Source organism: Caloenas nicobarica, chromosome 18 (genome assembly GCF_036013445.1).
Source record: "Caloenas nicobarica isolate bCalNic1 chromosome 18, bCalNic1.hap1, whole genome shotgun sequence".
NCBI lineage: Eukaryota > Metazoa > Chordata > Aves > Columbiformes > Columbidae > Caloenas > Caloenas nicobarica.
The window spans coordinates 1142864-1169183 of NC_088262.1; the positions used below are offsets into that span (position 1 = coordinate 1142864).

At 68.6% G+C, this 26320-nt stretch overlaps 2 protein-coding genes across 2 annotated transcripts; one reads left to right on the plus strand and one right to left on the minus strand.

Annotated features, from left to right (window-relative positions):
* Positions 1-53: 53 nt before the first annotated feature.
* LOC135996271 (collagen alpha-1(III) chain-like) lies at positions 54-4053 on the minus strand. The gene is made up of 5 exons (XM_065648092.1): positions 3861-4053; positions 1499-2017; positions 762-1027; positions 597-684; positions 54-435 (listed from the first exon to the last, which is right to left on the minus strand). The coding sequence occupies exons 1-5, from the start codon at positions 4051-4053 to the stop codon at positions 218-220; spliced, it is 1284 nt and encodes a 427-aa protein (XP_065504164.1). The 3' UTR covers positions 54-217.
* Positions 2134-25881, plus strand: BAHCC1 (BAH domain and coiled-coil containing 1). Its single transcript, XM_065647688.1, has 27 exons — positions 2134-2403; positions 3893-4226; positions 11347-11526; positions 12550-12672; positions 13107-14828; positions 14905-15010; positions 15085-15293; positions 15388-15546; positions 15862-16058; positions 16319-16676; positions 16756-17454; positions 18458-18642; positions 18752-18888; positions 19034-19135; positions 19894-20008; positions 20093-20336; positions 20527-20691; positions 20773-21098; positions 21459-21566; positions 21648-21913; positions 22005-22080; positions 22152-22260; positions 22344-22466; positions 22538-22711; positions 23086-24233; positions 24987-25223; positions 25295-25881. The coding sequence occupies exons 2-27, from the start codon at positions 4052-4054 to the stop codon at positions 25499-25501; spliced, it is 7650 nt and encodes a 2549-aa protein (XP_065503760.1). The 5' UTR covers positions 2134-2403; positions 3893-4051; the 3' UTR covers positions 25502-25881.
* Positions 25882-26320: the final 439 nt, after the last annotated feature.

A 26320-nucleotide genomic window follows, 5' to 3' on the forward strand; every position in this document is an offset into this window, starting at 1 on the left:
CCACTGGGTTGGGTTTTTTTTTGGTTTTTTTGGTTTTTTTTTTGCAGTCGAGAAGCTGTTCCCGAGTTCTCCTCAAACACCGGCGGCAGAACAATGTGCCGGCCCCAGCCCACCGCGCTGCTCCCACCCAGCACACCGTCACCCCAGCGCCGGGATCTGCCTTGTGCTCCCGTTCAGCAACGGTTCCTTGCGCTGGGTTAATCCGTAATGTTATTTATCAGGCCAGAGCCCCTTCCTGGCCTTTCCCACAGAGGGAAGGATCCAACAGGGCTGTTTTACTGCATTTCCCGGGTGTGGGCTGTGGCTCGGCGCTGCCGTACACATCCCCAGGAGATGCTTGCCGGGCGGTCGGGATGCGGCCACCCCGCTCCCCGTGGTAGGTTTTCCTGGGTGCCCAGGTCCGGCTGCACGGCTCAGCCCGTGCTCCGGCAGCTGCTTTGAAACACCACAGGGAAAATAACCAAGGAAGAAAAAGAGCTTTTTGGGGGCAGGATGCAGGGAAGGGGTGCGCCGAGCGGGCAGGACAGCCAGGCTGTGTCCCAGAGGGTCCCAGCGCGTCCCCGCTCCTGCTGCCCAGCCCCTGCCCTGCTCCTCACCCGGCTGGAGGAGAAATCCCGGCTGTGCCGACGAGCCCACGGCGCTCACCCCGGCAGCGCTGCCGGCCCCGCGGCCCTCGCACAGCGGCTGTGGAAGCGGCAGAGCGTGCGTGTGATCCTGCGTCCCTCTGTCCGTGTGTCCCTGTGCTTCGCTCCCCGCCGCACCTGCACGTCCCCGTGCAGCATTGCCCGTGCCAGGGCTGAGCCCCGCAGCGCGGCCGTCTGTCCCCGGCCGTCTGTCCCTGCAGCCTGTCCTCGTGCCCTGTCCCCGGGGGTGCGTGAGCGTGCTGCGTCCGTGTGTCCCGGTGTGCGCAGGTCTGTCTGTGCGGTGCCGCAGGGTCCCCACGGGCTGCGCTGCGTCCCCCAGCCACTTGCCCTCCTAACTCGATTGTCGTCCCAGCGTAATGAATAGCTCCGTTGTAATCTAATATCTTTTACAAGTTATTTGGATTTATTTGAGCATTTTCAATCAATTACGTTCTTTTATTTAAAAAAAAAAAAAAGTGCCCCGACAAGGACCTACAGCAGCAGGTGCTGCCGGGCCCCGCGGGTACCGGCCCCCGCTGCCTGCTGCTGCCCTCCCCACTGCACGGCCCCCCCATATTGCACTGCTTCCCTCCCCCTTGCACTGCCAGGACCCCCAGCATTGCACACCCCCCCTCACATTGCACAGCCGCCCAACATCGCACTGCACGGCCCCCCAGCATTGCACCCCCCTCACCTTGCACTGCCTGACACCCCACCATTGCACATCCCCCCACTGCACGGGCCCCCAACGTTGCACCGCATGGGACCCCAGCGTTGCACCCCCCAACACTGCACGGCCCCCAGCGCTGCAGCCCCCCCGCTTTGCACACCCCCAGCACTGCACAGCGACCGTTCCTGGCGGCCCCCCCGCAGACCTGCCGGCAGCGCGGCGGAGCCGCTGGGTGACTCCGCTGGGCGACTCCGTCCCGTTCCCCTCTCGCCGCCGCCTTTGATCTCCCCCGCGCAGCTCCCGGGCCTCGGGGTCCACCCGGGGCGGGGGGGGGCGACGGGGGGAGCCTGGAAACAGCCGCCCGGTTCCCCCCCCCCTCCCTCGGCCCCGGGGCCGCCTTGAAACCGCTCGCCGGGCCCGTCATCGCTTTTCGCAGGGGCCGGCCAATCAGCGCCTTGTTTACACTGCGTGATTGACAGCGAGCTGGCGGGCGGCCAGCCAATCGGCAGGCGGGGGCGGGGGCTGTGCCGCGGCGGGTTGCGCGGCGCTGTCCGTACAGAGCGGCTCCCGCCGCAACACCAGCGCCCCGCCCCGCCGCGCCGCCCGGCGCATGCGCGCTCCTCCCTCCCCTCCCATTCATCCGCCGGGCTTGAATTAGGCGCCGCCGCTCGGCGTCGCAACCCCCGCCGCGCTCTGATTGGCAGGCGGCTGGCGGAGCGCCAGCCTATTGGGAGAGCTCCCCCTTGACGCGGAGGCGGGGCGAGGGAGAGGGGCGGAAAAAAAAATAGGGGAGGGGATTAGCCGGCGGGGCGCGAGCGCCGCGCGGCGGCCAATCAGGGGGCGCGCGCGCGGGGCACGCGCTTATTAGCATGCGGGGCGCGTCGCCCCGGCGGAGTGTGCGGCGTGAGCGGGGAGGCGCGGCGGGGTCCCCCCCCTTTTACACCCCCCCTTTCCACCCCCGTCCCCCCCCCCCGCTCCGGTTCCCTTTGCTGCAGGAGCAGCCGGTGCATGGGCAGTGCACGGGCACCGGCAGGAGCACGCTGCGCACCCCGCCAGGGCCGCCCCGCGCCGGCGGGACCGCACTCGCCCCGCGCGCGGAACGCCCCTCCGGTAAGTAACTGCGATCGTACGGGGGCTTGGTGGTGGTGGTGTTTGGGGTTTATTTTAATTGTTTTTTTTCGCTTTGGTTTGTATTTTTTTTTTTTTTCTTCTTCGCCTTAACAATTTATTTTCGCTTCTTTTTTATCAAAATATATTTTACATTTTATTTTTCTATTAAAATATTTATTATTATTTTTTGCGTTAAAATATTATTTCGCATTAATTTTTCACACGATAATTTTTTTTGGCGTTAAAAACCTTCGCACTAAAAATCTCTGCCTTTAAATATTTTGCACTAAAACATTTTGCATTGAATCTTTTTTTTGAACTAATTTTTTTACATTAAATGTTTTTTTTGCCTCAAATAATTTCCCCTTAAATATTTTTTAGCGTTATTTTTTTACATTAAAAAATTGCCTTTTTCACATTGCTTTTCTTCAATTTTAATTAAAAAAAAAATACACTTTTATTTTTTTTCGCTGTGCGTGTATTTCTCCTTCCCGGGGATGCCCTCCGCCGCTCCGCCACCCCCCAGGACACCGCGGCCGCGCTCGCTCCGCCGCCCGCAGCGGCCCCGGGGACGTGCAGCCCCGGCCCGGGGGGGGGGCCCGGGGGTCCCCGGCCGCGCTCGCTGCTCCGCGCCCCTTTGTTCGGCCCGGCCCCGGCAGCCGCGGTGTCCCCGCCGGATCGGGCCCGCCGGCCCCGGCGCTGCCGAGAACAATGCCCCGGCGGGCCCGGCGCACCGGGCGGGCTCCGCGCCGCTTTGGGCGGGCTCCGGCGGGCGGGAGCCGAGCACCGGGGAGCGGGGGGTTGGAGCACCGGGGAAATCCCGGGGAGCGGCGGCCGCGCAACCCGGGGCGGAGGTAAACCGGGAAGGGGAAGGCGCCGTGCACCGGGGAAAGCGGGGAGAGGAGCGGCCGTGCACCGCGGGAAGAGCGGGGAAGCGGGGCCGTGCAACCGGGGAAGAAGGGAAACCGGGGAGGCGAAGGCGCCGTGCACCGGGGAGACAACGGGAAGCGGGGCCCGTGCACCGGGGAGGCCGGGGACGAGGAGGGCGCCGTGCACCGGGAAGCGGGGCCCGTGCACCGGGGAAGCCGAGGGCAGCCGGGGACCGAGCGGCAGGGAAAATAAAAGAACCCAGCGGCGGGGAACGGGGGCCCGAGCACCGGAGGGAAAAGGGCCCGAGCAGCGGGGAGAACAACGAGCGGTGCCGCGGGCACCGAGGCCGTGCCCGGGATGGGGCGGGGAGCCCGGGAGCACCGGGAAATGGAGCGATCGTGCACTGGGGAAACTGGGGCTCGTGCACGGGGGTTACTGGGGAAATTGGGGGGGCTGTGCTCCAGGGATGGCGGGGACATCAGGGAACGTGCGCGGGGGATACTGGAGAAAAAGGGAGCTGTGTACTGGGGAAACTGGGAGCTGTGCACTGGGGGAATGGGGGCCGTGCCCCCCCAGCCTGGCCGTACTCTCACGTTTTCCTTTCTCTCCTTTGCACCAGGAACGGAGGATGAGCCGGGAGCCCCGGCGCGGAGCGCGGCATACTGCCACCGAGCCCGGCACGCCGCGGCGCTGAGGATCACCGGCCGCGCCGAGGAGCCGCATCGGCGTCCCGCCGTGCCCCCCGCGGGCAGCGCGCGGGCGGGTGGGTGTCCCCGGCATGGACGGCCGTGACTTCGCGCCCCCGCCGCGGCTGCTGTCGGAGCGGGGCAGCTTGGGCCACCGGCACGGCGCGGGGCGCGTGGCGGGTTCGGCGCACGGTGCCGTGCAGCCCCCCGGACATTTCCAGCCTACCAAGTACTTCCCCGCACCCATCTCCATGGCCACGCACACAGGTCAGAGGGGTCGCCGTGGGGGCCGGGAGGGGCGCGGGGGGCCTGTGCACTGGGGGCTCGGCCTCCTCTTTGTGTTGCGCCCGCTGTCACTGTGCCCGGCGGATTTGGGGGGGTGGGTGTACGGGGGCTCACGCACACGGGGGGGCATTTCCCTGCCTGTTCTGCTGGCTCGGGAGGAGCGTGACCCTGGGGCCGGCTCGGCCAGATCCCGGTGCGCGAACAAGGAAGCGCTTTCTGGGCAAACAAGGAGGCCGTTATGCGCGGGGCCGGCACGGCGGTGCCGTGGTGCAGCGGCAGGGAAAGGCCGGCAAAGCCCGGCTATATATAAAGCGCCGAAGTGTCAGGCAGAGAAGGGGTTTGCAGCGGCTGCGTTCGCCTCTGCAGCTGCTGTCTTGCCAGAGACGGACAAAAGCGCAGCGCACGGCTGAGCGTGGCACTGCCGACCGTGCCGGCACCGGGATGGGGCTCACCAGATCCAGCCCCTGCACCGGTATCCCCAGCGTGTGCTGCCTCCCCGGCTTTGTCTGCGGCGGTGTGTGCGGAGGCTGCGGCCGCGCGGCGGGAAATCGGGGTGCAGGGCGCTCAAACCGGGGCGCAGGGTGCGGGGGGTTCGAGGGCACAGGCAGCGGGAGCTGGTTTGCTGCCGCTGAGCTCTGGGCCGTGCAGCGTGCCGGGCCGGCACGGCGCTGCCCAGGGCCTCCTGCTTCCCGCCGGCGCTGGCGGTTTTCTCGCCGCGGCACGGCGGCAGCGCCGGTTATTGTCGCCGCCTTGATGAGCTGTGAATACTAATAAAATTATATCTGCTTTAATGGGATTACAATTAGTGCGTGGATTAGGGCGGGGGGCACGGCCAGCCTGGCGGGGGGGTGGTGGCGGGGCCCATGGCTCCTGGAAGGAGGCGGATGGCGGGGGGTACCGGGGGGTGCCGGGAGGCGGTGCCGGATCGGGACCATGCCCGGGGCGGTTTCGCTTTGTGCCGGTAGCCCCCGCGCTGTGGCCGGGCCCCCCAGGGCCACGGTTGGGCTGGGGGGGCTGCCCTGGCTACCCCCCCTTGGCTTTGGGGTGCAGGGAGCCTGGGGGGAGCTCGGTGCCCGTCCCTGGGGTGGGGGCTCGGCCCCTCTCTGCCTTGCGGTGGCCGGGGGGGTCTCTGGGGAACGGTGCCGCTGGCTCCTCGGTGTGGCCGTGTCCCCCGGCGGCAGCGGCTGGACCCTCCTGCCCGCCGGGGCCTGGGCGACACATGGGAGCCTGAATGCAATGGAGATTGTTAAAATAACATGGATCAGGCTAAAAATACCCCGGGAGAAACTTGCCTTAAAAAAAAAAAAAAAAAAAAGAAAAAAAAAAAAAAGAGAGAAGCCAAACCCAACAACAGAAAGAGCTAAAAATATTCCCGGCTTTGGCAGGGCCGGGGCAGCCGGAGCCATTCCCGGCGAGCCACACTTGGAGGCTCCCGCGTGTATGGGAACATTGCTCAAGCAAATAAAAATTATAATTTAGCGCCCAGTGCGGTGCTGGGGCCGGCGGGAGGGGGGTCCCTGAGTTTGGCACCCCAGTGTCCCCACGGTGCGGCCGTGCCATGGGGCCGGGAGCTGTGGCAGCACGCGGAGCGGTAATTAACGCCGATGATTGATAATTACCCCACCCAGCAAATAAAGCCAGCCCGCGGTTTGCTGGGCAGCAGTGGCGGCGTGGCACGCGGCAGCCCCGGGGCACCGCGCCGGCCGGGGGGGGCTCCAGCCACGTTCCCCCAAATGGCTCCCGGTGCCGGACCGGACTACACCTCCCAGGAGCCTTTGCCGAGCGCCGGGGGCCGAAGGCCGCCCTGGGAAGGGGAGATAAAAACTGTTTAGTTTGATTTTATTAAAGCCATAATTCAGGGCTGTGCAGTTATTGCAAACAAATGCTTCGGTTTGCATCTGGTTTTGGCACTGGGACCATGCAAATGACGGTGCGAGACGGTGCTGGGGGCCGGGGTGTGGGGAGCCACGGCCCTGCCCGCTGCTGGTGGCGTGGGGGGGCTGGGGACCCCCAGAGCTGCAGGGAGCCCCGGCCCGGCTGGGCTGCGGCCCCTGCTCCCCGATCGCGGTGTTGCTGGGGCACAGCCCAGCTGGGGGCTGCGGTCCCACCGCCCCGGTGCAGTTGTGCCGAGTGTGGCCGAGGGTCCCACCGTGGGCAGGGGGTGGGAAGCTCGGGCAGAGGCTCAGCCGAGCTCATGCTTTACGCCCGGGCCTCCATTTTTGCCCTTCTGACGTTTTTATGGACTAATATATAGTTGAGATCGTGCCGGGCTGTTTGTCGCCACGGCAGAGCCCTCGGTGCGTTGCAATGTCTGTTGGGGCTGGGGGGCTCGCGCCAGCACCGGGATGTGCCGAGAGCACCCTTTGCAGTGGTGCTGGCGTGCAGCTCGACCCCAGTGGTGCCGCTTTGCAAACTGGTGCTGGTTTGCATCCTGGTGCCGGTTTGCATCCTGATGTGCGTGCATCCCGGTGCGTGTGCGTCCCGGCGGTGCCGGGGTGGTGAGCCGACGGTGCGGTGCTGGCAGGTGGCTGGGCTCCCACAGCTGTCCCCCTCCCCGGGTTTGGTTGCAGGCCGGGCGCTGCGCGGTTCCCCGTCGCGGTTGGGGAGGGGCTGGCGAGGGGCAGGCGGGGACGGTGGCCCCCGGCCGGGGTGGTGACGTGGGGCCGGGTGCCAGCGCTGCAGCCGCTCCGCGTCGTGGCTTCCTCGGTAATGACCGCGGGTCTGTGAGGGGCTGGGAGGCCGCGGCACGGCCCCGGCACGGGGGCTCCCCGCTCCCCCTCGCAGCACCACGTGCCGGCCTGGCCGTGCTGCCACACGCGCCACATTTTAAAAAGTAGGTGTCAAAGTTAGAACAGATTTTGAGATTAACTCGTCTGCTCCTCGTGCTGGGGGCGCCGGGGGGGACTGGGGGTGCGGACACACTCCACGGAGCGTTTGGGTGCCCCTCTGGGACCCTCCGGTCCGCCCCGCAGCTGGTTCCTCTCCCAGTGCTGATGGCAGCGATACACAACAGCCGAGTGGGGAATTACAGCAGAAAATAAAAATAGCAGGATTTGGCGATTCAGTGACTCTGCAGGGATTCACACGGGCTGTGCCCCCCCGGCCCCCTCCCACCCCAGCAGTAAATAAACACTCACCCAGTAATCTCATTCTTGGAGTTCTTCTTGATCCGCTCCATAAAACGAAACAGATGGGCACAGCGCAACCCTGCCTGCACCCCTGCCTGTGCCCTGCCTGCACCCCGACCTGCACCCCTGCCTGTGCCCTGCCTGCACCCCTGCCTGCACCCCCGCCTGTGCCCCGCCTGCACCCCGCCTGTGCCCTGCCTGCACCCCAGCCTGCACCCCAGCCTGCACCCCAGCCTGCACCCCCGCCTGTGCCCAGCCTGCACCCCCGCCTGCACCCTGCCTGCACCCCAGCCTGCGCCCCTGCCTGCGCCCTGCCTGCACCCCAGCATCACCTCAGGGCAGGATCCGACCCTGCTGGGTGCTGGGTTTCCCCGGCACAGGGGCGAGGGAGGGGACAAGTCCTCGCAGCCCCTTGTTGTTACTCCCTCCCGCTCGGGGCACAGACAGCCCAGGACCCCGCGGGTGCGACGCTTTGCAGGGGTTTCTACGAGATACGGGGTCACTGTGAGCCCCGAGTTTTGTGGCATCCCCTGGGGGAGCCACGTGCTTGGCCTCTGTGGGACACAGGGACCCCTGGGCCCTCCCTGCCTTCCCTGCGGCCCCATCCCGTGCTGGGCCCGCGGCTGCTTCCAAAATGGCCTCTGGGCTTCGCAATCTGTGTGTTGGGCCTGCAAGTCGTGCATCGGGCGTGCAAACCGTGAGTGCTGACCGTGCAGGCAGCGTGCGCCCAGCAGCGTGCATCAGTCGTGCAAGGAGCGTGCAGCGAGCTGCACACACCGGCCGTGCAGGTGGCGCCGTCCTTGCAAACCCGGTGCAAGCCGCGCGCACTGAGCGGTGCGTGCACCACGGCCCGGCCAGCGTGCAAGCGTGCGGCAGCGTGCAAGCGTGCGGCAGCGTGCAAGCGTGCGGCAGCTCCAGCCGGCCCTTCCCTCCACTGAAAGCCGACAGCTTGCGAGTGGCACTTAGCGCGGAGCAACTGCCGTGTGATTACCCATCGGATAACGTTTTAATTGTACTTCTGGCACTCTGTCAAGCTAATTTGAACTGCATTTCAATATTACGGCATTTATTTAGTGCCATAACAATATGGATTAATCTTAAATTATAACACCGAGGAAATTATATTACACTTATTTTCTATTTGCCAAATATTTAAAGGGGCCGCATGGGTTGCAAAGTGTGGGGGGGGGCCCGGGGGCTGCATCCTGCCCCCTGCGCGGGCCCAGGGAGCGGGGGTGGCAGCTCCCCGGGGTGCCTGGCCATGGGGGCGCCGTGCAGAGGGTCCCTGCCAGCTCCCGGCGTCTCCGCGTGCGGCCCTGGCCCCGGCCCCACTAGGAATGTTCCAGCCCCGAAATAGCCGAGGGAGTAACCCAACCCCGCGCACGTCCCGCCGCCGCGGGGACCTGGGGACCGTCACCTCGCCCAGGCTGCGTCCGGGGCCCTGGGAGGCTGCAGCCCCCCCACCTCCCTCTGCAAAATGGAGCCTCTAAATATCAGGGTGCAGCCATGGGGAGCTGGGGACCCCCCTCCTTTTCCTGGCAGCCCCTTGGGGACCCCACTGCTGGCCCCCACCCAGAAACCTGCTGGGCTGGAGTGACCCCCGGGGCTGCAGCCCCCCCACCTGCCCTGGCCCCGCTCGCCAGCAGCGAGACTTTCTGTCTTCGCAGCATCATCCCATCTGCACCGGGATCGGTGCGGGGGCGAAGAGTGGCTCTTGGCAGGGAGCACCCCTCACTGACCCGCATCCCACCAGCGCTCGCCCCCCCAGCCTGCACCCCCCGCTGCTGTCGGTGTGGTTGTGCTGAGACTCAGCGCACTCATCCCACGTGTGACCCACTGGGGATTCGGGGCCAAGGCAAAGAGCCCCCCCCGACTCCCCCAGCTGCGGTTTGGCGGTGGGGAGGGGGAAGCGGTTTCGCTTCCCTCTTAACTCTTTCCTGCGGCTGCTGCCCTCCCCCCCCGGCCCCATTCAGGGGGTCCTGGCACCGCCAGCCCCAAAACCCACTGGTGCGTCTCCCCCTCCCCTGCCTCGGTTTCCCTGCCTGGCCACGCCGTGGGGTCCAGGACAGTTGTGGGGTGATGTGGCCAGCACGGTGCCGCATGGTTGTGCCAGAGCTGTTGGGGTTCCTGGCACAGGTGTGAGAAGCAAAGCCGGGGGCCGATGGCCGGGACCCCCCTTCCCTCCCTGCTGGCTCCCGGCTCAGGGGATTTTCTCGCTGGCCGTGCCGGTGCTGGAGCCGGGAGCGCTGCCCGTGGGGTGACTCACGGTGCTGGCCCCGGGGAGCCCGGCCAGGGAGTTCCCAGGCTGACGCTGCCGGGGGGTGGGGGACCCGGGGTGTAACCCCGCTGCCCATCTGCCCCACGGCACCGCACTCGGCATGGGGCTGATCTGGCACCGCCTCGTGGGTGAGGTGAGCTGTGCACGGTCTCAGGGACCCTTCCCTGCCCTCCCCATTGCTGTGGCCGGGGGGGCAGCACCCAGGTCTGCTCTGTGCCTGTGCACCAAGCCGTGCCACGCTGAGCCGTACCGTGCCAAGCTGTGCCATGCCAAGCCGTGCCATGCTGAGCTGTGCCACGCCACACCGAGCATGCGAGGGGCCGGGGTGAGCGGGGCGGGTGGGAATGGTGCAGCGGCCGTGGGGCCAGCGCGCTGGGGATCCGGCCGTGCCAGTGGGCGTGAGTCAGCGGGTGGGAGGTTGGGGAGCGGCGGCTGCGGCCCCGCCAGCCCCCCCGGGACACCCCGCGCCAGCCCAGCCCCGCCATCGGGGGGGGGGTATTTTTTTACAGCCTGTTTCACAGCTTCCAGAAAAGGCTCGTTCTGGAAACCTCGGCTTCCTGCCCGGCACAGCCGCCCGGCACGCTGCCGGCTCCACGCCCCGCAGCGGGTTCCCCCGGCACGGCCGGGGCTGGGGGTGCGCCGGGGTGGCTGCCCGCGGGCAGCACCGGGCACAGCTCCCCTGGGACGCGTTGGCGTGGCCAGGCCGGCCAGTGGGACGTGCCCACGGGTCCCGGTGCGTGCCGGCATGGTGGGGGCAGCGTCCGGCTCCGGTGCCGGTTCCCAGGGCCGCAGGCAGGGTGTGACCGTGCCCCCAGCCCACACGGCCCTGCCCGGGCTGGGTCCCGGCCGTCCGGCACAGGAAGGAGCGAACTGCCTGAAACCACATCCCGACACTCATCCCAGAGGCATCCCGAAGGGATTAGCCGGGGAGCGTGGGCCGGCTTAGAGAGCAAAGCGTCGCTTCCTGCCCCGGCCGGGCGGCCGGCCAGCCCGGGCTCCTCCTCACCGCGCCGAGCCGTGCCGGGGAGGGGACGGGTGGCCGTGACCCCGCCAGCCCGCGCTGGCACACACAGGGACACGGGAAGCGGGGCCATGCGGCGAGAGGTGGCTGGTGCTCCCCGCTTGGCTCCCACCCGGCCGCTGGCCACCGGCTCTGGTGTTTCCACCATGACCTCACGGCTCCACCAGTGTGGGAAGCGCTGGCCTGGGTGTTCCCAGGGGCACTGGGGGCCCCCGGGCTGCGGGGGAGGCCACCGGGGTCCGGGTAGGGGCTGCTCCCCTGCCCTGTGCTTCCTGTGCCAGCCCCGTCCTCCCTGCATGCCTGCTCCTCGCTGCACACACACGCGTGTGCACACACATGCACACCTGTGCAGCTCTGCTCCCCCCGCGGTGTCCCAGCCCTGGACAGCTGCTGCCCTGGGCTGTCCCCATGTCCCCAGCCCTCCTGCCACCCCCTCCCGGGCTCTGGCGGGTCGGAGCATGTGCACAAGGGTTGTGCGTGCACAAGCAGCGTACATGCACGAGGGATGTGTGTGCACAGGGGGTGCGTGTGCATGAGGGCTGCACGCACGTACCGCAGGCTGTATGCAGCCCTGCAGCAGGTACATTGCACACAAGTGTGCACAAGTGAGGGTGCTGGGTGGGTGGGTGCGCAAGGGTGTGCGGGCCCCCCTGACTCGCTCCTCTCTCCCCGCAGCCGGCAGTGGCCTGATGGGGAACGCACCCGCCTCGTCCTTCATGGGGGGCTTCCTGAGCAGCAGCCTGGGCTCGGGGGCACCCAGCCACCCCGCTGGCCCCGCCGCATCCCCCCCAGAGCCGGCGTTCCGCGGGCCCCACTCTGGCACCTCCCAGATCTGGTTCTCGCATTCCCACGAAGGTGAGCGGGCGCCGGGGTGAGGACGGGTGGCAGCACCGCAGGGCGGGGGGGCAGACTGTCCCTGTGGGTGACTGGGACACGGCCAGAGCTCTGCCCCGTGCCGGTGGGTGACATCCAACGCGGATGGGGTTTGGACCCCCCAGGCGCTGGCACGGGGGTGGTTTGGCAGGCAGCCGGCGCAGGCACGCGGTTGGCACACAGCAAGCTTTGGGGTGGCAATGAGGGGAGCACAGCTGTCAGCGTGCCCCGCAGACCCCCGGGCATCCATGGGGAGCAGGCGCAGCCCCCTCAGCCAGGGCCCAGGGTGGGCTGGAGGGGCTGGTGCGGGGCTGCAGCCCCCCGGAACGGAGCCGGGCTGAGCCCCAACCAGCTCGTGTCACCGGGGCTGACCCAGGGGCTGCGCTGCGGCAGGGACCCCCGGGGCAGCACACGCAGCCCTGGTTGGACAGACACCCCTTCCTGAGCGCGGTGGGGGCTGGGGCTCCCGCAGCCCTGCGCTGGCCCCGGTGCCCTGCGGCACGCCGGTGTCCCCGTCCCCACCTGCGCGGCCGGAGCGAGGGCCGACAGAGTTAAGGAGCGGGGAGGTGGTATTGGCGCGGGGCCCTGGCAGCCGGCCCAGCTGGTAGTTTGACCGGCTGCCAGTTGGCTCCCGGCGTGCCGGGGCCTGCGCGGCGCGCCGGGGGGGTGCGGGGGGGCCAGGCAGCGCACGCGGCTCCGGCAGCGCCTGCCACTGATGGACAGCCTGCCCGAGCGCTGGTGAACGCGCCTGCAAGGGCTGCGCCGAGCCGCCGCGATACGGCCGCCACGACACGAGCTCTGGGGTCTCAGCCCAGTGGCAGCTCCGGGGGGGCGGCGGGGCCCTGACCTGGAGGAGATGACGGGCTCTGGCAAAGCGTTTGTAGCCGGAGCGGTGCGTGGCCTGGCTGCTGCAGCGCGGTGCGTGCCGTGGCACGGCGCAGAGATGCTGCGGGGGGCCGTGTGCCGGCCAGCGCGCTCCAGCCCCCCTGACTGCCATGCCCCCAGCCCCGGGGTACCCCCGCTTCTCCGGGAGCTTGGCCTCCACCTTCCTGCCCATGAGCCACCTGGACCACCACGGCAACAGCAACGTCCTCTACGGCCAGCACCGCTTCTATGAGAGCCAGAAAGGCAGGTATCGGGGTCCTGGCACCGCACCGTGGTGCTGCCGCAGCCCCACAGCCCCAGGGCTGGCTGGTGTCCCCACCCAGGCAGGGTGGGGGGCTCAGCGCCGTCCCCGGTGCCGGCGCCCGGCGTTGGGGTGGGGGGTGGTGGTGAAACAAGCGCCGGGTCCCCGGAGAGGAGCAGGGCCGGCGGGCGCGGGGCGGTGGGCACCCGTCCCAGCCGCCGCTGCCGCTCTCGCTTTTCATAATATTGTGGCGGGTGCTTAATAGGGAACATTGTTTGGGTGGAAAATGGAGCTAATTAGGTCGTGCCTTCCCCCGCGCTCCTCCCCTCGTTAGCAGGGAGCTGGCGCTGGCACGGCCACAGCCCCAGGTGCCCGGACTGTGCCGTCGTTCGGCACGGGGGGCTGTGGGCGGCTCACCCATTGCCCTCCCCTGCAGATAACTTCTACCTGCGCAACCTGCCCGCCCAGCCCGCCCTGCTCCCCGCTGGCCACGGCTTCCCCGGCATCGCCCACGCCGCCCCCGGGCCCCCCGCCGGCTCCTGCAGCCGGGAGCGGGAGGCCGGGCCCCTGCCCAAGACCCCCAAGGACTTCGACCGCTTCCTGGCGGGCAAGGAGAAGGCGGCCAAGGGCGACCCCAAGGAGCGGCCGCCCGAGGAGGACGCCAAGGAGCGGCACAAGGCGGTGCTGCCGGTGCCGCCGGAGGGGCACTGCAAGGAGGGGCTGCCACCGCGGGGGGCCGGCGATGGCCGCCCCAAGCACCTGGCATCCTGCCTGCTGAGCACCAAGGGGCTGGATGGTGATGCCGGCCGCGCCGTGCTGCCCAGCTGTGCCGGCAGTGCCCTGCCCCGCGCCGCCCGCTGCGCCGCCAAGGAGCCGTGCCGGGGCGAGCGGGAGCCGGTGGCCCCTGAGGTGCCCCAGCCCTACGGCGAGTGCGTGGAGCGGCGTCAGATGCTGCACCACGCCGTTTCCTACGCCGTGCCTGCCGGGCCGGCCCCGCTCGGCCCCGCCGCCGGCTCCTTCCCCTGCCTGCAGCTGCACGCCGGCCCCGAGGTGCTGTGCCCGCTGCCGGAGCCGGCCGGCCGGGAGCTGAAGCTGAGCGGGGCCACGCTGGTGCCCTCGGTGGGGCACCTGACGGACAAGAGCCGCTCCTTCCAGGTGACGGCGGAGGCCGGCGGGCTGGAGCGCGCCGAGGGCAAGGAGCGGCATGCCGAGGCGGGGGCCGAGCCCCCGGCCGCGTACGGCAGCCCCTTCCACCACCCGCTGAAGCCGGAGGGTCCAGTGGACCGGCGGCTGGACTGGGGGGGTCCCGGTGCCCGGCTGAAGGGGCTGGAGTACCTGGGCGGGGGGGCAGCCGAGGGGCCTCCCTTCCCCAGCCGGGCCCCGGCGCCCAAGGGTGCTCTGGAGAAGGGCTACTTCGAGGTGCCGCCGGCGCCCGACTGCTCCCGCGCCGCCCGCCCCGACCCGCTGGGCGTCCGGGTCGGCCCCTCCTGCTGCACTTTAGAGAAGGGCCCCCCCAAGGACACCCCGCCCGGGCTGGCTCCCCAGAAAGTGGCCCGGATCCGGCACCAGCAGCACCCCGAGGCGGAGGTGGCCGGCACCGGCCCCGAGGGCAAGCGCAAGCCCCTGGAGCTGAGCGCCCTGGGCTACGGTGGACCCCCCCTGCCCACCTGGGGCGTGCAGGCCCAGGGGCCCCCCCTGGCCGTGCCGGAGGAGCGGAAGGGGCCGTACCTGGACCCCTTCGGCACGAGTCTGCAGCCGCCTGCCTTGATGACTCAGGGGCCGGTGCTGGGCCAGGAGGTACCGGCCGCCCCGGACGAGGTGTCGGCCATGAAGAACCTGCTGAAATACAGCAACCAGGCGCTGCTGGGGGGGCAGAAGGGCCCCCCCTTCGTGGGACTGGGGGGTGTCAAGGGCAGCTGCGCCCACCAGGATGCCAAGTTTCCCCCGGGGAAGGGGCAGCCGGAGCTGGAGCGGCCAGACTGTGCCCGCGGCCGGGAGCACGACGGGCTGGCCCACGGCGAGGGCGAGGTGCGGCAGCCGCCCGTTGGCATCGCCGTGGCCGTGGCGCGGCAGAAGGACACGCTGGGGCGCCCAGAACCCTCCTATGGTGGCGGCGGCAGCTCCGGGCGGCAGGGCCGGGCAGCTGGCAGCATCAAAGGTAGGGGCCGGGGGCACTGTGGGGTGGTGGGGGCTGGCGGTGCCGTGCTGATGCCACCGTTGTGTCCCCGGCACAGCGGGCACCGCGCGGCCCATGCACCTCATCGACCTGGAGGCAGAGGAGGAGCGGGGCCGGCTCTGCGAGGAGCGCCTGGGGCTGCCGGGGCGAGAGCTGCTTCTCCAGTAAGTGCCATGGGGGGAGCCGGGGGGTCCCCACGGTGCCAGCACACTGCCCTGTGTCCCCCATCTCCCTGCAGGGACAACAAGGACCTGGTGGAATTTGCCCGGATGCACCCATCGGGGGGGTGTCCCGGGGAGCTGACCCCCCACCTGATGATCGCTGGGGGCTCCTCGCTGCCCGCGGGGCAGCTCGGGGGGGACCCCACCGCCCACGGCCACCCGGCGCACACGCACTGGCTGCCCCGCACCCGCAGCCCCTCCATCTGGATGGGGGGACACTCCTACGGTCAGTGCCGCCGGCAAACGGGGGGCTGCGTCAGCGGGGCTGGCCAAGTGCTGCCCCCCCAGCCCTGGCGCTGACGGCCCCCCCTGCCCCACAGGCATTGGCCACCCCGCACTGCACCAGAACCTGCCGCCCGCCTTCCCCGCCTCCATGCCCAGCACCATGCAGCCCGTGTTCCCCCTCTCGCAGGAGCCCCCCGCCCAGCTTGTCATCCTGCCCACCGAGCCCCCCGCCCACAGCGCCCCCCACACGCTGGGTGAGGCTGCGCTGGGGGGGTGGGCACCTCTGCCTTGTGCTGGGGGGTCCTGGGGGTACTGCTGGGGGGTTTGGGGACGGGGGTGCAGGGGGGGTGAGATGGGGTCTCTGGGTGCTTTTGGGGGTGCAGGGGAGCATGATGGTGTCCCTGGGGGTACTGCCGCAGGTGCAAGGGGTGGGAGATGGGTCCCTGTGGGTTGTTTTGGGGGTGCAAGGGAGGCTGCTGGGGTCCCTGTGGGTGCTGCTGGGGGGGCACCACTGGGGTCTGCGGGGTGACCCCGAGGCAGGTTCCTGGTTGACACCCCACCCCTGGCAGCTGACGTGATGGACCAGGCGTCGCTGTGGCCCCCCATGTACCCGGGCCGGGGTCCCGGCACCCACCTGCAGCACACGGGGCAGCTGCCCGTGTACCCGCGCTCGCAGTTCCTGCGGCAGCAGGAGCTCTACGCGCTGCAGCAGCAGCAGCAGCGGGCGGCACAGGCCCTTGAGATCCAGCGCCAGGCGCACGTCCAGGTGCTCGGGGGGCTGGGGGGGCTGGGGGACGGGGTGGGGGCCCGGTTTGGGTTGGGATGTGAGACATGGGGCTGGTCTGAGGTTGGGATGAAAGGTGGGTATGTGGGGCTGGGGGGTGAGATGTTGCTGTGTGAGATGTGGGGCAGGGCTGGGGGGCAGAGTTTGGACCATGTGGCTGGGCTGTGGGGGGCAGGGGGGATGTGGGGCAGGGCTGTAGGGTGGTGGGGGCTGGCGTGAGCTGACCTCTGTGTCCCCCGCAGCGGAAGCCGGAGGAGCAGGCCCTGGAGCTGGAGGAGGGGGGTCCCGAGAAGCCCCTCAAACCCTCCCACAAAGCAGTTGCCTTAAACCCCCCAGCCAAGGGCCTGGCCTCGGCGGCCCCCGGGCCCCCCAAGTTGTCCCCTTGCTGCCACTCTCCGGCTCTGCGGCACCCGGCCAAGTGCCCCGTGACCCTCCCCGCGGCCCCCTGCACTTTACCCGTCTGCCCCGCTGCCAGCTCCGCCGTGGCCCCCCGCTCCCCAGCTGACAGCCCCCTGCCCGTCCAGAGCAAGGGCGGCGACGGTGAGGACAAGCGGGGCGAGGGGCAGCCCCCCCGCGACTACCCCAAGTCCCTGGAGCCAGGTAGGACCGGGGCGGTGAGAGGAGGAGGGCGGCTGCAGTGCCGGGGGGTCCCCACTGAGTGTCACCTGCTTCCCCGCAGATCTGCCCCCCGGCTACAGCTACCCCGCCGCCAGCATGGGCTTCTCCGAGGCGCACTCCGCCGAGCCGGCCGACCCCGACACCATGCACGCTGGCTCGCCGCCCGCCGAGCCCGAGCAGTCCCGGACCTTCAGCCCCGCTGGGGACGTGCTGCAGGAGCCGGGACCCCCGCGGAAGCCGCCAGCCGGGGGAGTGATGGCCGAGGGTCCCGGGGTGCTGCTGCACCGCCACCACCTCCTGCTCAGCCCGGGACCCCTGTGTGGGGAGCGGGGACCGGCCCCGGCCACGGGCAGCACTGAGGAGCGGGCGCCGGTGCCCTTCACGGCTCAGGGAGTGCCGGAGCAGAACTCGCCAGAGCAACAGCACCCCGTGCCTGCAGTGGAGGCCTCTTCGCCTGGCCCCCCCGCCGAGGAGGAGGAGGAGGAAGAGGGCGACAGCGAAGGCTCAGAGCTGGAGGGCAGCTGTGAGGAGGAGGATGGCGATGGCCCCGGCAGGCGGCAGGGCTGCCCGGGTGGGCTGGAGGCTCTCATCGCCGCCGGCATAGACCTGGGGGAGCTGCCAGCGCTGGACTCGCCCGGGGACCCCCCCCCGGCGCCCCCCTCACCCGCCCCACACGCCTCAGGGATCCCTGGCATTGCTCTGCTCAGCGAGCTCGCCGACCTGGAGCTGCGCCGGCGCCGCTGCGACCTGGCCCTGGATGGTGAGTGGCCCTCGGTGCCCCCCGGTACCTCCCGCCCCACGGCACTGCGTCCTGCGGGTGCCACCTGCGGTGCCACCTGCCCACGGGGGGGCCAGGGGGGTGTGTGAGGGCGTGACAAAGGGATCGTGCAGCAGGTGTGCGATGGGGGGGCCGTGCGGGGTGTGCAGGAGCAGGGCTGCTCTTGCATGAGCTGTTGCACGAGCAGGGCTGCTGGTGCAGGGGCTGTGTGTGCGCTGCGGGGCTGTGTTTGTGGCGCGGGGTGCATTGCTGGCGGTGCAGTGCAGCGCTGGTGCTGCGGTAGCCGGTGTTGCGGTGCGGTGCCCGTGGCCAGGCCCTGCTCGCAGCCCGGGGCAGTCTCCGGGGCTCCGCTCCAGCGCTGGCTCCAGGCAGGCGCCGGGATTCCCTCCCGGCTCGGCTTCCCCAGGGAATCCCGGGGGCCCCGGCGGGGAACGCCGTCCTGGCGCGTCCCCAGCGCGGCCGCGGGCGGGTGACGGCGCGGCCCAGCGTGCTCGGTGCTGCCCGTGGCCGTGTGTGGAATGGGGCTGTGACACCGTGGGCCAGCCATGGGGCCCCACCGCTCGCCCCACTGCAGATGGGGCGGCCGGATGGGGCACATCACCGTGTCCCCATGCACCTCCCAGCCCGGCCTTGGTTCCACTCACCGATGAGTTCATTGCTGGCCGCCGCTGCACACCGAGCCCCAGCCCCACGGCCACACGGGACGCTGGCCGTGCCGCGCACACAGCGCCCTGTGCACTGTCCCCTGCCCGCCACCACCTCCTGCGGCCCACGGCCACGCCGCTTGTCCTGACTCCCCACGGCACGGCTGTGCGCCCCATGGCCCCCACCCCACAGACACCCCTCCTCACCCTGCACAGCCCTGGTAGCAGTCCCGGTGCCACCGCAGTGTGCACGGGCTGTTGCACAAGAGCACAGGAGGGTTAGTGTGGGGGTCCGGGTCATGTCCTCCCGGACCGTGTTGACCTCCTGTCCCGTCCGGCAGGGGAGGACGAGGACCTGCTGGCCTTCAACCTGCAGAACCTGGCCACGGTGGCGGCCGCCTGGTCGCTGGTGGAGGCGGCCAGCCGGGACGGCAGCCCCCCTGCGCTCAGCCCCCTGCGCGCCTCCCCGCCACCCCGCGCCCGCGTCCCCCGCCGCAAGTACACCTGGACGCCCAAAACCAAGGCTGTGAGTATCTCCTCACCCGTGACCGGGGCGGGAGGTGGGGTGAGGTGTGCCCGGTCTCAGCCCCAGGCCGAGGCTGCCGGCGCTGCGAGCTGCCCCCCCCGGCCCGCAGGTCTGTCCCCTGAAGGCGGCCATGGAGCAGCTGAACACGCAGGAGGTGGAGGTGCGGATGCGGCTGGCCGAGCTCCAGCGCCGCTACAAGGAGAAGCAGCGGGAGCTGGTGAAGCTGCAGCGGCGGCATGACCACGAGTACGTCCCTGTCCCCGTCCCTGTCCCCATCCCTGTCCCGCGGTCACCGGTGCGATGAGGTTGTGGCCATGCTCAGCCGGGCTCGGCGCAGGGGGCACCGGTGGCCCCACGGCTCAGGGTGCCCCCTGTCTCCCCGTGGCTGCAGGCGTGACGAGAGCTCGCGGAGCCCGGCGCGGCGCGGGCCGGGGCGGCCGCGGAAGCGCAAACACTCCAGCACGCTGGGACGGGCCGAGAGCCGCAAGGTCAAGTGAGTGACTGGCCACCACATGTCGTTGTCCCCGGGGACGGGCCACCAGCCCCGCTGCCGGGGATCCGGCCATCGCACGTGGGGGTGTCGGTGCTTGGGGGCAGCAGCCGCGTTTCGGGGCCGTCTGGCCGCTTGCTCCGGCGTGTTCCCACTCTCAACCCTCTTGCGCCGGGGGGGCTCGGCTGGGCGGCAGCACCGTGTCCCCCCCGCCGGCCGCAGGAGCAGCGTTGCATAAAAGCCTCTTTATCTGCGCCGTATAAAGCCATTGGTCACGCTGCAGCGGCGTTCATCGCTGCCGGCGCTTTATTATTACCCATTAGCCGCCCGGCGCAGCCGTTTCCCCACTCCCGGGCCCTGTATAATTGTCCTTCTCTGCTACAAATTGCCTCTCCCGACAGGCCCATTTGCATAAATCCTCTGAGTGAGTCCAAACACGCTTGGAGCGCGTGTGCACGCGCGGCCCCCGGCCCCCCCGTTCGGTCATAACAGTTAAATCTGCGCTAAATGGTTCCTTCAATTAAGACAGAGAAGAAAGAAAAAAAAATTAATCTCTAGGTTTTATGTCACAAAACATTAGTGAGTGAGTGAAGGTTATGTGAGGGAAAGAAAGGGGTGCCAGTGGCTGGCGGTGGCCGGGGGGAGTGCAGGATGTGACCAGGGGATGCAGGGTCCATCTGGGGGTGCAGGATGCAGCTGGGGGGTGCAGCATCCATGCGGGGGGCCGGTGGGCGCCGTGCCCACGCCGCGCTCCCCGCCAGGGCGGTGAAGACCAGCCTGTCCCTGCTGTGTGCCGAGCTGCGGGGGGACCCCAAGCCCAAGAAGAAGAGGAGCAAACTGGCCGAAGGGGCTTTCGGCAGCCTCAAGGGCTCCCCGGTGAGTCCAGCCCCACTGCTGGTGAACACCACCCCGGGGCCAGGGGGGGCCCGGCCGCCTCCCGAGCCTCCCTGTGCCCCCCAGGAGAAGGTGCGGTGCAAGAAGAGCGGCTCGCAGGGCAAGCTGGCCTGCAAGGTGGCTCACAAGGTGTCGCAGCTGAAGCAGAAGGTGAAGAGCAAAGGGCTCCCCGCCGGCATCAGCCCCTTCCGCCGGAAAGACCCCAACCCCAGCGGCCGCATCCAGAAGAAGCTGTCCCGGGCCAAGAGCGCCAAGGCCACCAAGTACCAGGCGCAGGACGCCGACCCCCGCCAGCCTGCGGGCTTCAAAGGCAAGGCTGGCACTGGGGGGGCAGCACAGGGCTGGGGGCTGAGACAGGAGGGTGCATCCAGCTGCAGGTGTGGGGGGTGGCCCCAGCTCACCCCATCCCGCACGGGGAAGCAGCTTCTCCCCAGGCTTGGGGGGTGCAGGGGCCACCCTGGGCGCACGGGATCCCTCATCGCTGCCCGCTCCTCCTGCAGACGAACACAACGGGGACACAGACAGCGAGGACGGTGACGATGAGCCAGGCTTGTCCCTGCTGCCCTCGGTGCCCGTGGCCGTGCTGGGCCCCTCCCCGTCCTCTGTGGTGAAGATGGAGGCCAACGAGAAGGCGAAGAAGAAGAAGGAGCGGCAGGGGCTGCTCGGTACGGGGGTCACACTGCAGGGGGGGCACACCGGGGCTGGGTGGGCACCCATGGGTGCCCTGAGCCCCGTCCCCGCCGCAGGGCCCTGCCGCCTCGGCAGCCCCGAGGGCGAGGTGAAGATCAAACGGCGGCCGGTGAAGCCGGGGACCAGCAAACTGGAGAAGGTGCCGGCGCGGCGCAAGGCGGGCGGCTGCGAGGAGGGTGGCAAGAAGAAGCTGAAGGCCAAGGCCAAGGAGAGCCTCCGGCCAGTGGCCCCCAGTGGCCCCAGCGCCACGGCCCCCCCTGGCAGCCTCTTCGGCGGCACCGACCCCCGGCACTTCGGGTCGAGGGACGAGGGGGCTCGTCTGGCCAGCGAGAGGCTGAAGAAAGCGACACGCAAGAGCAAGGTGCTGCAGTCAGCCCTGAGGGTGAGCAGGGGGCAGAAGGGGGGGCGCCCGTGGGAGGGCAGGGTCCGCACGGGGTGGGGGTCATTGATGGGACCGTGGAGATGGGCATCACCAATGGGACCATGGGGTGCAGGGTTTGCACGGGGCGGGGGTGCTGGTGGGGCTGGGGGGGATCCAGTGGGACTGCGGGATGCAGAGGGAGGGGTGCAGGGGCTGGGGGGGCTGCTAAGGCTGGGGAGCACCCATGGGACCATGGGGTGCAAAGGGAGGGGTGCAGGGTTTGCAGGGACTGGAGGCACCAGGGCACAGGCTGGAGGTGCTGAGCTATGGCTGGGGTGGCGGCGGGGGGGCCATCAGCCGGCTCTGACCCCCCTCCCGCAGCGCAAGAATGGGGCGCTCTCGCTGGCCCTCTCCCCCCGGAGCGCCAAGACCATCCTGAGCAAGGGCAAGAAGCTGGCCAAGGTCAAGAGCAAAGTGGCCACCAAGCAGGTGAGAGGCAGCGGCCGGATCCCCGCCCCAGCACGGCCCCCCCTGCGCCCCCCCACCCACCCGGCGCTCCCTCTGGTGCAGTGCAAGGGCCGGGCAGTCAGCAAACTGCTGGAGAGCTTCACCGTGGAGGACGACTTCGACTTCGATGACAACAGCAGCTTCTCGGAGGAGGACGAGGAGGGCGGGGGGTGCCTGGCGGGGGCGGCGCGGGGGGGACGCCGCTCCCCGCTGCCCCACACCTGCGCCATCCAGAAGGAGGATCTGCGGGACGGGCTGCACGTCCTCATCCCCAAGGAGGACAGTCTGCTCTACGCCGGCAGCGTCCGCACCATCCAACCCCCTGACATGTGAGTGGGGGCTGGGGTGGGGTCCCTGCTGCAGGGGGGACGCTGGGGCAGCCGGCGGGTGCTGAGCCCCCACCCTGTGCCCCCTCCCCAGCTACAGCATCATCATCGAGGGCGAGCGCGGGAACCGCCAGCGCATCTACTCGCAGGAGCAGCTGCTGCAGGAGGCGGTGAGTGGGGTGGGGGGCCGGGGGTTGTCGCGGGGGGTGCCCCCAGAGCTCATCACGCTGGTTCCTCGCAGGTCCTCGATGTGCGGCCCCAGTCGCGCCGCAGCCTCCCGCCGGGCACCCGCATCTGCGCCTACTGGAGCCAGAAATCCCGGTGCCTCTACCCAGGGAACGTGGTGCGAGGTGAGGAGCGGCCATGGGTGGCTGGGGGTGCACGGGGTGTCCGGGACCCCCACCCCATCCCAACAGCTCTCCCCGTGCCGCAGGCTCCTCCAGTGACGAGGAGGAGGACGACCCCGAGGCGGTGATGGTGGAGTTTGATGACGGGGACACGGGGCACATCGCCGTCTCCAACATCCGCCTGCTGCCCCCCGACTTCAAGATCCAGTGTGAGTGTGGTGGGGGCTGTGAGGGGGCGGGGGGGCAGTGGGGCCGGCCCTGACCCCGTGCTCTCCTGCAGGCACCGAGCCCTCCCCAGCGCTGCTGGTCTCCAGCTCCTGCCGGCGGACAAAGCGGTCGTGCAGCGATGTGGGCCCCCCCGGTGAGCTGCCCCCCAGCCTCTGCCCAGACCACCACGACAGCCCCGAGCCCCCCAGGAACTCGGGCAAGAAGGCAGCTGGCAAGGAAAAAAGCGGTACGGGGGGGGCTGCTGCCACCCACACGCCACCTTCCCCTGGGGTGCTCAAGGGAGACGGTGCCGGCGGCGCTGGTGTGAGGAGCAGTGGGATGCGGGGAATGGTGCTGGGATGCAGGTGTGGAGGAGGATAGCAGACAGGAAAGCAGGCAGGGAAGCAGGGAGGGGGGATGCAGGGAAGGACGGTGCGGGGGGTTGGAGCGGGGTATGGCGGGGTGCGGGGAGGGATGCTGGGATGGGGACAGGGTGGTGCCGGGCGCTGCACTAACGGGGGATGGAGATCAGGCCGCAGGGAGGGACGTGCAGGTCCTTGCCTCCCTCCATCTGTCCTCCCTCATGGCCAACAGCCCATTCTGATCCCTGTGTCCCCCCAGGCAAAGCCGCAGAGCTGCTGTCGGGTGGGAAGGGGCCGGTGCTGAGCGAGCCCTTCCTGGGGCGGCGGGGGGGGCCGCTGCTCAGCTGGTCGGCGGTGGCGCAGACGAAGCGGAAGGCGGCGAGCAAAAGCTCGGCCGTGCTGCAGAACCTCTTCCAGGTGAACGGCAGCACCAAGAAGCTGCGGGCCAAGGAGGCCGTGTTCCCCGTGCACCACCACCACCACCACCTCGCCGCCCCTGTCTTTGGCAATGGCTTCGGCGCCGACTCCTTCAGCCGCATCGCCAGCTCCTACGCCTCCTTCGGTGCTGGTGCCGGGCTGGTGCTACCAGCTGCCCAGAAGCTCCTGCGCTCCAAGAAAGCTGAGCGGCTGGAGGCAGAAATGGGCAAAAGCAGCCGGAGGAAGGCAGGCGGCGAGTACCTGGTGAAGCTGGACCACGAAGGAGTGACGTCTCCCAAGAACAAGAACTGCAAAGCACTGCTGCTGGCAGAGAAGGACTTTGGGGCCAAGCTGGAGCGGCCCCTGGCCAGCCATAGCTACGGCCATGCGGCGCTGGCCGGCAAGGACAGGAAGGGCCGGGTGCCCGTGCACCAGCTGCCTGTGGGGCTGGCGCTGCGCAAATACTCGGGCCAGGCCGAGTTTGCCCTGAACTGCGACAGTGACTGCCACAGCTCCTACTCGGACATGGACGAGGACGAGGAGGCGGGCGGGCTGGGCACCAACGTGCCCTCGCGCTTCATGACCCGCCTCTCGGTTTCCTCCTCTTCCTCGGGCTCTTCCACCTCCTCCAGCTCTGGCTCCATCTCCACCTCCAGCCTCTGCTCCTCTGACAACGAGGATTCCTCCTACAGCTCCGAGGATGAGGACTCGGCGCTGCTGCTCCAGACCTGCCTCTCGCACCCGGTGCCGGCGCTGCTGGCGCAGCCGGAGGCCCTGCGCTCCAAGAGCGGCACTTCACAGCGCTGCTTCCTCACCAAGGCCGCTGCCGTCGGCCCCAAGGCCAAGCTCAAGCGCAAGGAGGCCCTCAGCTTCTCCAAAGCCAAAGAGTTCTCCCGGAGGCAGCGCCTGCCCTCGGTGGAAAACCGGCCAAAGATCTCCGCCTTCCTGCCTGCGCGCCAGCTCTGGAGGTGGTCGGGGAACCCCACACAGGTACAGCCAGGGTCTTCGGGAGCACCGGCTGCTCGGCATGGGGGCGCAGGTGGGGTGCAGAGGCGTTATGGGTGAGGTGCAGGGTGTATGGGTGCAGGTGCATAGGCTGGGGTGCCTGTGTGCACAGGGTGGGGTGTGCATGTGTACGGGTGCATGGAGCAGAATGCACAGTGCATGGCAGGGTGCTTGTGTGCACACCGCAGGGAACCTGGGGCAGGGATGTGGGGTGCATGGGGTGATGTGCGTGGGTGCACATCAGGGTGCCTGTGTGCACAGCATGGGATACATGGATGCAGGTGTATAGGTGCATGGAGAGGGGTGCAGTGTGCATAGGTGCAGGTGCAGGGGCGCGTGCGAATGTGCATGGGTGCAGAGTGCATGGGGCAGAACACATGGGTGCATGGCATGGTGTCTGTGCACAGGGCAAGGTGAATGGGATACTGGGCGTGGATGCATGGGTGCAGGGTGTGTGGGTGCTGGGTGCATGGGGTGGGGTGCCAGGGGTTGCAGGGTGCACAGCGCAGGGTGCTGGTCAACCTGGCTGTGACACTTGGGTGCACGGAGCTGGGTGCTGGTCACCCTGGCTGTGGCACTCAGTTGCATGGAGCTGGGTGCCTGGGGGTGTGGGTAGGTGCTGTGGGTGCATCCCGCCCTGGCTCAGCACCATTTTCCCCAGGTGCCTGGGTTTGGTGGGGGGTTGTGTGGGGTTGGGGGGGCCCATGCCCCATCCCTGACCCCCCGCTCCCCCTGCAGCGGCGGGGCATGAAGGGCAAGGCGCGGAAGCTGTTCTACAAGGCCATCGTGCGGGGCAAGGAGACGCTGCGCATCGGGGACTGCGCCGTGTTCCTCTCAGCCGGGCGGCCCAACCTGCCCTACATCGGGCGCATCGAGAGCATGTGGGAGTCCTGGGGCAGCAACATGGTGGTCAAGGTCAAGTGGTTCTACCACCCGGAGGAGACCAAGCTGGGCAAGCGGCAGAGTGACGGCAAGGTGAGGGGCGCTGGGGACGGCAGGCTGGCGGAGCTGGGGGACAGCCGGTGACACCGTGTTGCCCCTTGCAGAACGCCCTGTACCAGTCATGCCACGAGGACGAGAATGACGTGCAGACCATCTCCCACAAGTGCCAGGTGGTGGGACGGGAGCACTACGAGCAGATGACCCGCAGCAAGAAGTACCAGGACCGGCAGGACCTCTACTATCTGGCGGGCACCTACGACCCCACCACGGGCCGGCTGGTGACCGCGGACGGGGTCCCTATCCTCTGCTGACCCCCCCGGCCCCCCCAGGCACGGGGATGGGGACAGGGACAGGCAAACCCCCGTGTGTCCCCCCTGCCGCGGGGCTCCTTCCCGGCGATTATGCAAAGCCCGGGGTGGCCAGGGAGGGGGCACGGGGGCATCGTCGGCATCGTCGTCCTCGTCGTCCTAGGGGGCGCGGGGGTGTCCCCTACAAGCCATACTTTCCCTAGTACCTCTGACTGTTTGCCAGCAGGTAAAGCAGAAATCAGGTGTGTTGTTCTATTTATTTTGCGTGTAAATATTGTATTTCTTCTGGGAAGTTTTATGGAAAACAGACAAACCAACAAAAAACAAACAAACAAACAAAAAAACCAACAAAAACATAAAATGAAACAAAAAAAATAATAATAATGTGGGGCGGGAGGGGGGGGTCGCGTTTCCATTTCAGTGCACTGTTTCCCCCAGCCTGGCTGGGACAAGGACAGCGGGGGAGCTCTGTATATAGGGGCTGTGGCAGGGCGGGGGGCGTGGGGCGGGCAGGGGTGGGGGGTCCCGCCGCCCCCCCGTCCCAGTGCAATAGCGGGGTGGCCGCGGTGCCGGCGGACGCTGGCCCGTCCTGCCGAGCCCTGCTCGCCCGCCGCGCCCTGCGCTGTAAATGTGTACAGGGGCTTTTCCAGCGTAAACACTAAAACACACAAAACGAGGCAAAAAAAAAAAAGCCAACGATTAAAAAAAAAAAAAAAAAGAAAAAAAAGGATTAAAAACACAAAGGTTTTATGAACAGCAAACTCTATGTAAAGGCCTTTTAGTATGGAACTTTTTTTATTGATAACTTGGCTTATGAATAAA

What these genes read in the sequence shown, in the direction of transcription:
- LOC135996271 (XM_065648092.1), bottom strand. Translation starts at nt 4,053, where the DNA reads ATGCCGGGGACACCCACCCGCCCGCGCGCTGCCCGCGGGGGGCACGGC. An exon ending in AGAGAAAGGAAAACGTGAGA is followed by an intron (nt 2,018 to 3,860) that starts GTACGGCCAGGC and finishes CTCTCCCAATAG; the next exon opens with GCTGGCGCTCCGCCAGCCGC. An exon ending in CTCCGCCGCGCTGCCGGCAG is followed by an intron (nt 1,028 to 1,498) that starts GTCTGCGGGGGG and finishes AACTTGTAAAAG; the next exon opens with ATATTAGATTACAACGGAGC.
- BAHCC1 (XM_065647688.1), top strand. Translation starts at nt 4,052, where the DNA reads ATGGACGGCCGTGACTTCGCGCCCCCGCCGCGGCTGCTGTCGGAGCGG. An exon ending in GGGCGAGAGCTGCTTCTCCA is followed by an intron (nt 15,011 to 15,084) that starts GTAAGTGCCATG and finishes ATCTCCCTGCAG; the next exon opens with GGACAACAAGGACCTGGTGG. An exon ending in GCAGCCTCAAGGGCTCCCCG is followed by an intron (nt 20,009 to 20,092) that starts GTGAGTCCAGCC and finishes TGTGCCCCCCAG; the next exon opens with GAGAAGGTGCGGTGCAAGAA.